This window comes from Chiloscyllium plagiosum, unplaced genomic scaffold (assembly GCF_037043375.1).
Source record: "Chiloscyllium plagiosum isolate Xiang-an unplaced genomic scaffold, Cpla_swu_hap1 HiC_scaffold_32, whole genome shotgun sequence".
NCBI lineage: Eukaryota > Metazoa > Chordata > Chondrichthyes > Orectolobiformes > Hemiscylliidae > Chiloscyllium > Chiloscyllium plagiosum.
Genome location: NW_028270170.1, coordinates 21,185,542 through 21,199,064, shown reverse-complemented (window position 1 = coordinate 21,199,064; position 13,523 = coordinate 21,185,542). Strand labels below are relative to the sequence as shown.

The following is a 13,523-nucleotide window of genomic DNA, read 5'->3' as shown; positions in this document are numbered from 1 at the left end:
TTGATGACACCTTCTGTTTACTGAAGATGGACTAATGGAGCGATAATTGGATGGGTTGGATTTGCTCTGCTTTTTGAGTGCATGGTGTATCTGGGCAAGTTCTAACTGTACTGGAACAGCTGGCAAGGAGAGTGGCAAGTTCTGGAGCACACGCCCTCAGTACTATTGCCGCAATGTCATCAGCCTTTGCTGTATCCAGTGTCTCCGGCCATTTCTTGATTTCATGTGAAGTGAAATGAATTGGCTATCGGGCCCTTCCATGTTTAACAGGGGAGACCTGCTAACAATGGGAGACTGAGACGGGGTTATTCTGTGATTAAGTAGTTCTAGTCAGTTTGGTTCTCACTATGATGGCCTGCATTAAATCCAGCCACAGTGTGACCCATTTCATGGATTAAAGATTGACACCAATCTTGAATCGTTTTTCTTGAAAAGCCACTGTTTACATGAAATCATTACCGCCTCAATACACCAAGGCACCACAAAATTGTCCAGAGGAACAGGGGTCAGAATATTTCAGACAGAACTCACCACAGGAGTCAGTGCCATGTTGAAGCTGTACACTCGAGCCAGACCAAAGTCTGCTAACTTCACCTGGCCACTGTTTGAAACCAGGACATTCTGTGGCTTCAAATCTCGATGTACCACACGGTTTGCATGGAGGAAATCTAGGCCTCTACACAGTTGCAGCATTATATTCTAAATGCAGAATGATAAAACTGTTAAAAGTAGTGTGTTCGAAAGAAATTTGCAATGTAGTTCCATGATACATACAGGAGTATAAAAGTATAAATGCTTGTTTATGGCTGCAGTTGAGAAATACTGGTAATTATGCATGGTCTGGATGACCAATCCTAAGGAGCCCTGTTCATCTGTGGAGATGAATGTATGGTTTACTGACCCATTTTGACCTCAGAAGGTGGTCTGGATATTCTCATATCTTGTAGCCTAGCAGAAAGGAATCCCAGACTGGCATCTCTCTCACTGGCTATCTATTTTTCCTGACTGGCACCGTTATGATTTCAACTGATATATTACCGGACATTCTAATCTGACTTGACTGATTTTTAAAAATTTTATAAGGTGCTCTTTCACTTAAACCCAAGCACTCAGTGTGACTGATCAGGTTTTAACATTAAAATAAAAGTTTATTACACAAAAGAAAAGCTAAAATAATCAATGAAAGATCAAGTTATTTACATATAACAGAATTTGAAAGACTTTGAAACATGCAGTGAAATACAATACCATCTAACCCAACGCACCCGTCACTTTACAGAATTTAAGCACCAAAACTTTGTCGAACAAAACTGACTTTGCTTTAAATGTTTCTTTCAATTCCTAGTCTTGAGAGTTCAATAGCCACTTCCTATTCACACAACCAAATTTAGACTTTCTCAGTCTCAAATAACCCCTTCAGGATTCTAACCAAACACTTCTGGTCTGGAACTTTGAAACTAAAATCCTTACACTGAGATAAACGATTTTCTACCTGTTCTAAATTATCATCTTTCCTTAGAAAGAACTTTGTTTATAGGTCAAACCCCAACCAGGTCAGCTGTGAACTAAAAACAAAGGCTTTCTAAGTGATGTGTTTTTTTTCTCCTCAGCAACAAAAAAGGCAATTCCTGATCCTTCTGACTGAAACCAAGCTAATACTCTTCAATGTTTATTCAATCCACTGTCTCAATGCAAACGAATCCCCATTATCATCTAAGTACTCTTTCTCTCAGACTGGTTTTAAAAAAATCCAAAAACACTGACAAGTTAAAAGCCCTCATACACAGACAAAAATCCACATGCTCACTGTTCAAAATCCAAACTCGAAAATAAATGATATTGATGTGTATATAAGTGTATATAGACCTTTTATCTTACACATACTTGTCATCAACATCAGTTATGGAAAAGCGTGACTTTTATCATAGTGGGAGAATTTATCATCCTAACAGTGTTAGGATGAATGCATTAGAATGTTCAGAGAACAGAATCACCTCAGACCTGGATATCTCTACAGGTGTTCTTCATACTAGTGTCTTAAACTCAATCAGAGAGTCATAGAGTCACACAGCATGGAAACAGACCAGTCCATGCCGATCAAGTTTCCAAAACTAAACTAATCCCAGTTACCTGTGTTTGATCTGTATCCATCTAAACCTTTCCTCTTCATGTATCTGTTCATATGCCTTCTCAATGATGTAGCTGTACCTGCATCCACTACTTCCTCTGACAGTCCATTCCATATGTGAACCAACCTCTGAGTTACAATGTTGCCTCTCAGGTCCCCTTTAAATCTTTCCCCTCTAGCCTTAAAGATGTGCCTCCTAGTTTTGAAGTCCTCTAACCCAGGGATAAGACATTTGCTAGTTAATTTATCTATGCCCTTCCTAATTTTATAAACCTCTATGAGGTCACCCTCAACCTCCTATGCTCCAGTGAAAGAAATTCCCAGCCTATCCAGCATCTCCTTGTAACTCAAACCCTCCAGTCCTGGTAACATCCTTGGAAATCATTTCTGCACCCTCGCTAGTTTAATAATACCCTTTTGAAAGCAAATCTTCACCAACGTCCAGTACAACCTCAACAGTCACCCCCAATTCCTATAACCAATAGGCTGAGCAATGAAGGCAAGCGTGCTAAATGCCTTATTAAACTCCCTGTCTACCTGTGACACAACTTCCAAAGAACTGTATATCTGAACTCCAAGATTTCTCTGGTTGACAACACTATTCAGCGTCCTCCCATTAACAATGTAAGTCTTGTCCTGGTTTGTTTTACCTAAATGCAATACCTCACATTTATCCAAAATAAAGTCCATCTGCCAATCTTCACACCATTGGCCTTAATGATCATGGTCCCTTTGTAATTTTAGATAACCTTGTTCACCGTCCACTATACCACCAATTTTGATGTCACTCACAAGCTTACCATGCCTCCTAAATTCTCATCCAAATCATTTATATAAAGAACAAACAAAAGTAGAGCTAGCACTGATCCCGGCTGTACATCGCTGGTCACAGGCCTCCAGTCCAACAAACAACCCTCTGTCTCCTCATGTCAAGCCAATTTTGTATCCAACTAGCAAGATCGCCCTGAATCCCATGTGACGTAACTTTACTACTTAGTCTATCACGCGGAACCTTGTCAAAGGCTTTACTAAAGTCCATGAAGACAAAATCTATCACTCTGCCCTCATCAATCATGCTGGTTACATCCTCAAAAACCTCAATCAAGTTTGTGAGACTGAATTCCCAAGCAGAAAGCCATGCTGACTATCCTTAATCAGTTCTTATGTTTCCAAATGCACGCAATTCCTATCTCATCAGAATCCTATCCAACAACTTACCCATCATTGATGTCAGACTCAGAGGCCCAAGTTCCCAGGCTTCTCCTACAGCCTTTCTTAAACAAAGGCACATTAGCCACTCTGCAGTCATCCTTCGCTGTAAATAATAAAATATCTCTGCTAGGGGTCCCGCAACTTCTTCCCTAGCTTCCTGTAATATCCTGGGATACACTGGATTAGGTCCTGGAGATTGATCCATCTTTATGTTTTGTAAGACTTCCAGCATTTCCTCTTCCGTAATGCTGACTGTTTTCAAGACATGAATATTTATTTTCCTGAGTTCCCTAGCATCCATTTCCTTCTCCACAATAAAAACTGACACAAAATATTCATTTAGCATCTACCCCATCTCCTGTGGTTCACACACTGATCGTTAAGGAGCCCTATTCTCTCCCTAGATGCTCTTAATGCACTTGTAGCTGTGTTAGCAATGATGTTCTCTCCATCATCAGTTTTTAAGTGGGGATGTTTGCTGATGATTGCATGCTAGGAGAAAGTGAGGACTGCAGATGCTGGAGATCAGAGCTTAAAAATGTGTTGCTGAAAAAGCGCAGCAGGTCAGGCAGCATCAAAGGAACAGGAGAATCGACATTTCAGGCATAAGCCCTTCTTCAGGAATGAGGAGGGTGTGCCAAGCAAGCTAAGATAAAAGGTAGGGAGGAGGGACTTGGGGGAGGGGCGTTGGGAATATGATAGGTGGAAGGAGGTTAAGGTGAGGGTGATAGGCCGGAGTGGGGATGGGGGCGGAGAGGTCGGGAAGAAGATTGCAGGTCAGGAAGGAGGTGCTGAGTCTGAGGGTTGGGACTGAGAAAAGTCGGTGGGAGGGGAAATGAGAAAGCTGGAGAAATCTGCATTCATCCCTTGTGGTTGGAGGGTTCCTAGGCGGAAGATGAGGCGCTCTTCCTCTAGGCATCGTGTTACCATGGTCTGGCGATGGAGGAGGCCAAGGACCTGCATGTCCTTGGCGGAGTGGGAGGGGGAGTTAAAGTGTTCAGCCACGGGGCGGTTGGGTGTCCCAGAGGTGTTCTCTGAAACGTTCCACAAGTAGGCCGCCTGTCTCCCCAATGTATAGGAGGCCACATCGGGTGCAGCAGATGCAGTAAATGATGTGTGTGGAGGTGCAAGTGAATTTCTGACGGATATGGAAGGATTCCTTGGGGCCTTGGAGGGAAGTGAGGGGGGAGGTGCGGGCGCAAGTTTTGCATTTCTTGCGGTTGCAGGGGAAGGTACCGGGAGTGGAGGTTGGGTTGGTGGGGGGTGTGGATCTGACAAGGGAGTCGCGGAGGGAGTGATCTTTCTGGAATGCTGATAGGGGTGGGGAGGGAAATATATCCTTGGTGGTGGGGTCTGTTTGGAGGTGGCGGAAATGATGAAGAATGATACGATGTATCTGGAGGTTGGGGGGGTGTAGGTGAGGACCAGTGGGGTTTTGCCCTGGTGGCGATTGGAGGGGTGGGGTTCAACGGCAGAGGAGCAGGAAGTGGAGGAGATGCGGTGGAATAATTACATGCTGTTCAGCACCATTCAGAACTCCTCAGAAACTGAAGCAGTCCTTCTTACTCTGTGGCAAGACAACATTCAGGCTTGGCTTGATAACTAGCAATCTTTGGACAAAAGTGGTTGCCAAGTTATGAGAAGTGCTCAGTTGAGTCTGGAGTCTCTCTTTCAACATATGTGGGAGGTGGAATATTTGACTGACCAGGTCTGGGTTTGGCAACATTTAAGGAGTGTCTAAAAGCATTTAGAGTGCCTAAAAACTTTTGTCAAATCAACTACAATGGACCGGACTCGAGGCGGTTGAAAAGCATTTACCCCAATTAAGTTCTGGGGTTGTCTCAAGTCTCAAAAGACTAGCATTTCACAGAAAGAAAATAAAACACTACAAAGATACTGTGAAGCTTTCCCTGAAGTGAGCCAGCATTGACATTACTGACTAGGAGAGACGAGTTACCTATCGCTCATAATGGGGACAACCTGCCCAACAGGCTGAATCCTATCTGAGTCCAAACGTTTTAATGATGAGAAAAAACTGTGGATGCCGGACATCTGAAACAAAAGCAGAAAGTGCTGCAAATCTCAGCAGGGTCTGGCAGCATCACTGGAGAGAAATCAGAGTTAACGTTTCAGGTCCAGTGACTGTTCTTCAGAACACTTCAGTTCATTGGACTCGAAATTTTATTTCTGCTTTCTCTCCACAGATGCTGCCAGACCTGCTGAGATTTTCCAGCAATTTCTGTTTTGATTTAAAGATGAGGCAGAAGAGGGGCAGAAAAGGCAGGAAACAGAAGCAAATCCTGCCTTCCAGATCCCACTACCTTGTGATATGTCCACTCCAAATGTCCAATGATCTTCAGGTTGAGAAACTGCCTGTTCAGCCACACGAAAACTCAAAGATGAAACATGTAAGTAGACATCATCCTCGAAGCTAGGGACAGTTGACGATATGTGGCAAGCAACATTTGGATCAATCAAGTGTCAGGCAATGATCACTTCTAGCGAGAGAATCAAATTATCTTCCTTTGACATTCAGTGGCATTTCCATTGCCGAAATCTGCAACTTGGAGATTACCATTGACCAGAAACTGAACTCAATCAGCCATATGAATCTGTGGCTTAAGTCCAGGTCAGGGGCTAGAACTTCTGCAGCAAGTAACTCAACCCCTGACTCTCCAGTACCTACCCACTAACCTGCAAGACACAAGTCAGGAGTGTTGTGATGGAATATTCTCCAATTGCCTGAATGGATACAGCCCCAACAGTACTCAAGAAGCTCGACACCATCCAGGACAAAGCAACCCAGTTGTCTTCACCCCATCCTCCACTACAACATTCATTTCCACCTCCAGCAATAAAACTCTCATGATCCATATGAAGCTGTGATTGTTTCATCCTAGTAGAGCAAACTCCGTTTTAACCGGCACCTTATGAACTGGCATTCTCAATATAGCGGCAAAAATTATATACCTGAAATACCAGAATTATTATTGTGATCTCCACAATGTAGTCAGCTGAGGTGCAACTGAGATGGTTCTCTGCTGGTAAGTTTTACTTAAGGCAAAGTTACATTATTATACAGCAGTGATGTGTAAACCCTGGCATTACATTTCTATTATTTACTGGGTGTTTTTATATTGATTATGTGAATCTCTAGATCGTAGTGGTGCTGGAAAAGCACAACAGGTCAGGCAGCATACGAGGAGCAGGAAAATCGACATTTCGACAAAAGCCCTTCAGGAATGACATTCTGACCTGCTGTGCTTTTCCAGCACCACTACAATCTAGACTCTGATTTCCAGCACCTGCAGTCCTCACTTTTGCCTATGTGAATCTCTAGTCCAACCAGAATATCTGATCAACTGGTATACTCCTGATCCTGTAGGTCCAGTTACTAAAAGGTTTGCTGTTCCTTTTCATTACAGATCTCAGACACTAGCCTAGAATGTTGAGTGTCTGCTAACTGGGGATATCCAAGCGATTCTGGACTGCTCTCCACCATCAAAGACAGACTCAGAGAGTCCAACATCATGGAGTTTTGGGCCTCAGCTCTTGAGACTTTGGGTCAGACAAGATGCGGTGAACTGCCTATTGGGTTTGGCTGAGGCATTAAAGGGTGCCGCAGGATTCTCACACGGCCATTTCTCCGGCACTCCGTGTTCTGACACACAGATTTCTATGAGATGCCCTGTTGTTCTTCTAAACACCAGTGAATATAGTCCTAATTGGTCCAGTCTCCTTTTATATGTCTGTCCTGCCATCCCAGGAATCAGTCTGGTACATTTTTGTTATACTCCACAGCCTGAACAGCCTTCCCCAAAACCGCACACTATACTCTATATAAGCGCATCCTTGAGATCCAGGAGAATCGGATTAGCTATATGGGCAGCAATCTATGAGAATCCTTGCTACTGTCTCGAGAGGATATTTTCAGAATAATCCAAGCACCTGAAGTGGCTGCTCAACATCCTGCTAGGTCTTCTCAACAAACTGACAGGTGTAAGACCAAAAGACATCGGGCCAGAAGTCTTTCAGCCCATCAAGCCTGCTCCACCATTCAATGGGATCATACTTGATCTGACATTCCTCAAGTCCACTTCCTGCCATTTCCCCCCGCCCAACCCTTGATTCCCTCAACTGATTAGAAACCTGTCTATCCCAGCCTCAAATATACTTAAGGACCCAGCCTAGACAGCCCTCTACAGTGAGGAATTCCGTAGATTCACCAGCTTCTGAGAGAAGAAATTCCTCCTCATCCCTATCTTAAAGACAGAGGAACCTTGATAATCTGAATGACACGGGCGGGGAGTTTGTTTGGATAATCGAATGTTCAGATAATCAAATTCCGGATAACACAGTTTAGCCAAGCATCGGGACCTTGCGATCTTGTTCGGATAATCCGAAATTTGGATAATCGAATGTCGGATAATCGAGGTTCCTCTGCACATGGACTCAACCAACACAAGAAAAAGCATTATAAGCTCGATCAATAGTGAGATAGGCCACTTCACTCAATCTACAATATCCAGTCTGTGAACAAGTGGTACAAATGCATTGAGATCAGCATCACTAAGCTGTTCATTCACAGGCAACTATGAGTCACAATCACCGGATATGAAGAGGTAGCTCATTCCGTGGGGGCTTTGCGGATTCTGAAGGGAAGCCTTTGTAGCCACACGCACTCTGACTTAACCAGGCATTCTGAGAAAACTTGCCATTTTGGACGAGAAGCGTGTCCTCCTCTTTGCTCAAATGCAAACATTCCACATTTGATGAGCTCTCCAGAACAAGCGTCAGGCACTTGTCAAATAGTTCCTTGAGTTCTACAATCGCTGGAAGGAGTCAAATCTTTGAATGCTGAGGACTCCTGTCATCTGCACTTCCACAGATAAGTTTTGGCAGAATCTGGGCTGAGGCTTCAAGCCAGCTTAGTGTGAGTCATGAGTTGGCTGATGGCACTCTGCAAAATATCCATGTGCATATACACACACACACACACTCACACTCACACAGTCAGCTCTTTAGACCGACATCTCCTGACAGATATGTCAGTTGAGGCCTGCCCTTGGAACAGGCTGCCTGCAAATAGGCTATATCCTTCTACCCTGTTAATAGACAACAAAATGCTGTGGGTACTGGAAGTCTGAAATAAAACAACAGAGAATGCAGGTCTGGCAAGATCAATGGAAAGTGAAACAGCTAACCTTTTATGTTTGATATGATTATTAAAGTCATATGGTCATAGAGTTGTACAGCATGGAAACAGACCCTTCGGTCCAACCCGTCCATGCCGACCAGATATCCTAAATTAACTTCGTCCATTTATCAGCACCCGGCCCATATCCGTCTAAATCCTTCCTATTCATATACCCATCCAGATGCCTTTTGAATGTTATAATTGTACCAGCCCCCACCACTTCCTTCTGGCAGCTCATTCCATACACACGCACTACCCTCTGTGTGAAAAGAGGGTTAGGTTCCTTTTATATCTTTCCTCTCTCACCTTAAACCTGTGCCCTCCAGTTTTGGACTCCCCCACCCAAGGAAAAGACCTTGGCAATTTACCCTATCCCTGCCCCTCATGATTTTATAAACCTCTGAAAGATCACCCCTCAGCCTCTGACACTCCAGGAAAAACAGATCCAGCCTGTTCAGCCTTTCCCCATAGCTCAAACCCTCCAACTCTGGCAACATCCTTGTAAATTTTTTCTGAGCCCTTTCAAATTTCACAGCATCATTCCTATTGCAGGAACCAGAATTGAACGCAGTATTCTAAAAATGGTCTAAGCAGAGTCCTGTACAGGCACAACATGACAGTCCAACTCCTATCCTCAATGCACTGACAAATAAAGGCAATTTTACCAAACGCCTTCTTCACTACACTGTCTATCTGTGACTCCACATTCAAGGAACTATGACCCTGCATCCCAAGATCTCCTTGCTTGGCTTACCATTCACTGTTTAGGTCCTGCCCTGCTTTGCCTTAGCAAAATATAACATCTCACATTTAGCGAAATCAAACTCCATCTGCCACCTCTCAGCTCACTTGCCCAATCTGATCAAGGTCCCGTTGTACTCTGAGATAACTTTCTTCACTGTCCGCCACACCTCCAATTTTGGTGTCATCTGCAAACCTATTAACTATTCCTCTTATATTTACATCCAAATCATTTATATAATGGTAAGGAGCAGCAAACCCAGCACCAATCCCTGTGGAACAATGCTGGTCACAGGCCTCCAGTCCAAAGTAAAACCTCCTCCACCACCCTCTTTCTTCTGTGTTCAGGCCAATTTAGTATCCAAATAGCTAGCTCTCTCTGGATTTCATGTGAACTAACCTTCCAAATCAGTCTACTAGTCTTCTTCTGAATGACTAATTTACTCGATGTTCAGTCAGTCCCCGGTATTTGTTCAGCAGAACATGAGGATACCTACACCCCTCCCTGAACAAATGTAAACAGGAGAGAAAATGATTGTTGGGATCTAGGTGTGTGGCCAACTTTGCAGACAGAGAGCAGTTCAGCGGGATGGACATGCACAAGGTCAAAGACACTCGGATGTGTTGCATTTGTGTACATAACTCAAAATTCCACAATCTTTCAAGTCATGTCGATAAATTAATTTACTCATTCCTCCTCTGTCAGTAGTTGGCCTGGTCACACAGTTAACAATCAAACATTGAACAAAATTCCACATTCATCTGACTGACACATGCAGAAAGATCTGGTGTCTCACAAACTGGGGTAGGAATGAGTTTGAAGGTTTGAAGTAACCAACGCTTTCGATCATTTTTCACTAACTTCCAACCAATCAGAGCGCTGGGACAAGCAAGCTCTCATGATTTATATGACAGCTGGCCTACCTTTACTTCTTTATGAGGAAGGCCTGGCTTGTGAACCTTTGTCAGAAACATGGATAAATCTTGCTCAACGAGTTCGAACACAAGTGTCAACTTCATCACCTCATCTGTCCGCGAACTAAGCTCCACGTTAAACAACCTGAATATGACAGGGAACAATTTTCATTTCCACAATGCTGAATTTTGTTTGGTAGCACTCTAACAAAGCACCTTGCGATGGTCTAACATCTTAAAGGTGCAATTAAGGACACACTGTAAGGTTTCAATAAGTTATTCTGAGAAACTGCTATAGTCACTATGGAAAATAGACCATTAATGTTATATAAGTACCTAATTTTGGCCATTATTTGTCCACTGATACATGGCTGAATCGCTTATAATGAGACATAACCCAAAGCTGATTGGTATAGAATTCAAGGTAAAATAGAACAGGCAATTTGGCCTAAAGGTTTATGCTGTCGGTTTACAGTCTACACAAGCTTCCTCCAAATTTTATTCTTCTAACCTTATCAACAAGCCCTTTTATCCCTTCCTTCCTTATATGCTTATTTGGTTTCTGCTTAAAGTTCGGTTCAGAGCTTGCGATCACAAGACTTTTGATGAACTGCTAAAGTCAGCATCATGCAGACTGAATTGTAACTGTCGTTACAAACATTTGCTGAGCACACATTGTCCAAATCAAGGAGTACAGCATCAGTCAAGTTTCATACAATGGACTGAGCTGTACTGATTTTGTTTGACTGATGCCTGTTAAATCTAAGCCAGTGCTGCTAAAGATAAACAGGAGTTATTCTCAATCTTTAAAATGCACATATGCATATGTGTGACTTTTTTTTCGGATCAGATACCTGAAAAACTTCTGACCATGGACACTTCTTCATAAATTGCAGATCACTGGTGAGAGAAGCAGATCATGTCTCAGAAAAAATCAGAAACTCCATTTCTGTATAGACAGCTAGACTACTTCTCTTGCAACTACACTGAATTTACGACAGCAGAGTAAATGCCTTATGGAAGTTTATAAAATGATGAGGGACATAGATAGAGTTAATGGTAGTTGTCTTTTCCCCAGGATGGGGATTTCAAGACTAAGGGGTAGGTTTTTAAGGTGAGAGGAGAAAGATTTTAAAAAGACATGAGGGGCATTTTTCTTTTACACAGAGGGTGGTTCACTTGTCTACTTGAACAGGAAAGGTTTGGAAGGATATGGGCCAGGAGCAGGCAGGTGGGACTAGTTTTGTTTGGGATTATATTTGGAATGACCTGGTTGGACTCAAGGTCCTGTATCCATTCTGTATGACTCTGTCTTTCCCTGAGAGGCCATGAAAGATGCAGTTTTATATATCTGGTTTGCAACTCTACACAAACTATGTTCACAATAAATGGAACAGTCTGCCCGAATATATACAATGTTTTCTGATGATGTAATCCTCTGGTCTAATTAAAAGTGATATAAGCTGCACGTACAGAATAATTAGCTGTACTCCACAGAACAGCTCAAGGCCAAGTGCATGAGCTTCATCAGAGAATAGTTTGTCTACCTGGCAGTGAGTAGCTACAGCAGAACAGGCATTGTAAGGAAAATGTGCTGGTAGTTAGATAATTATTGTGCAGAAATCTAGCTGTATCCACAGCTTCTGATAAAGTTCTAATGCTTGCTATTCCATCGGGAGAACAAAGATACTGAAGAACTATTCCCTTAGGACATTGCTGCACTAGCTGTAGCAATGGCCTGGAGATAAAGAGTGGTTCAGACCATGATTAGTTCCTATCCCATGCAGCACATTAAACCAGGGAGCAAGTCTCGTTACCCTTGCTTGGTTGAACCTAGTGTAAAAGATTAATAAAAATGGAAGAGATGTAGTTTAAAAATATTAGTGACTTTTCAGCAAAACGAATAGGTTTCTATATATCAAAGCACTGTGGATGCTGGAAATACTTGAAATGACCCTCTTCAAAACTCTAAAGAAGAAGGGTCACTTGACTTAAAACATTAACTGTTTTCTCTCCACAGATGCTGCCAGACCTGCTGAATTTCTGCAGCAATTTCTCTTTTTGTAATAGGATTCTATACTGAGGCATGAAGCTCATCTTTCAATGAAAAAAAAACTGGGTTTGCAAATCTGGAACGCATTCTAGATAATGAAATTATATGCATATCTGGAACATGTTTACTGCTAAATCACTGTATCTTTTGAAAATAGTCCTCATTCATTCTTTCTCTGATACCATTATTTGAAGTATCAACAATGTCATACTCATCCTTCTTGAAAAGCTCAGTTGTCCCACCCCCTGCAAAATTATGTGCAGGAAACAAGGCGATCTGTCCAATGCCCTCTTCTTCCTCAATGGTAAAATACTTGAGGCTTTAGTCATCATACTGTTGACTAAGAGCCTGATTAGCCAATTTTAGCGAACATAAATGAGTATGCAGTTTAAGGAGATGGGGAAGGAATCCACAGAAATCTGAATGGTTTTCAATGCATGAGTAACCTCACCTGACAACATTTGGATGGTCAAAAACTTCTAACTGTTTTAACCAGGCCACCTCCCGAATTACTATGAAAGGGATACCTTCCTTCGTTCTTGGAATCTCAATCCTTTTCAGTGCCACAAACCTCCCATTGTTTTCCAGGTCTCTTGCTTTGTACACTTTTCCGTAAGCTCCTTCTCCAATCTCAGCCAGCAGCTCATATCGCACACAATGACTGCTTTCCATTCTTATCAGTCCAAAGGCTGAACAGCGCCACCTGGAGTAAACAAACCTTATTATCAGCAATATCCTGAACAATGTACTCCCTTCAAATCACAGAACAGTACATCACAGGAACAGGTCTTTCAGCCCACCATGACTGTGCCAACATGGTGCCATTCTAAACCAATAGCATTTGCCTGCATTTTGTCTGTATCCTCCTATTCTCTCCCTGTTCATGTGTCTATCCAACTGTCTCTAAAGTGTATCCATGTGCCTCTTAAATGTTGGTATCAGTCTCTAAAAAAGTCATGTGAGCACTGAAATATTCACTGAAATCAGATTATCTAGGATAACTGTTTCATATAAACACCATCCTAAGTTCATCTGTCTGTGATAGCTGTGTCTGTCTTCTGTCTTATCAATCTCAGAATGGGGTACATTGGGAGAGGCTGCAGGGAGTTTTTTTACCTCAAGAAAATAAAGAATTTTATGAAAATAAAAGGAGCCATCAGCCAATCTATGCATTATCAATGTGTAGAGGTTTTAAAAAAGCATAATCCCTAAATATAAAGGATCAACTGATAGCAAACTTCCAAGAGTGGGAGTTACTACAAAATTAATTCCCGAAA

The 13,523-nt window shown here is 42.5% G+C and overlaps 1 protein-coding gene across 2 annotated transcripts in view; it reads right to left on the bottom strand.

Annotated features, from left to right (window-relative positions):
* Window positions 1-12,918, bottom strand: part of LOC122539902 (cyclin-dependent kinase 6-like) — a 29,023-nt gene extending 16,105 nt beyond the window's left edge. For both annotated transcript variants that reach the window (XM_087977852.1, XM_043675058.2), the window contains exons 1-3: window positions 12,698-12,918; window positions 10,203-10,338; window positions 532-699 (exon numbers count right to left, since the gene is read on the bottom strand). In XM_087977852.1, the coding sequence (XP_087833978.1) occupies window positions 532-699; window positions 10,203-10,338; window positions 12,698-12,918 (525 nt within the window). The remainder of the gene's footprint in view (window positions 1-531; window positions 700-10,202; window positions 10,339-12,697) is intronic.
* Between the last annotated feature and the right edge of the window lie 605 nt (window positions 12,919-13,523).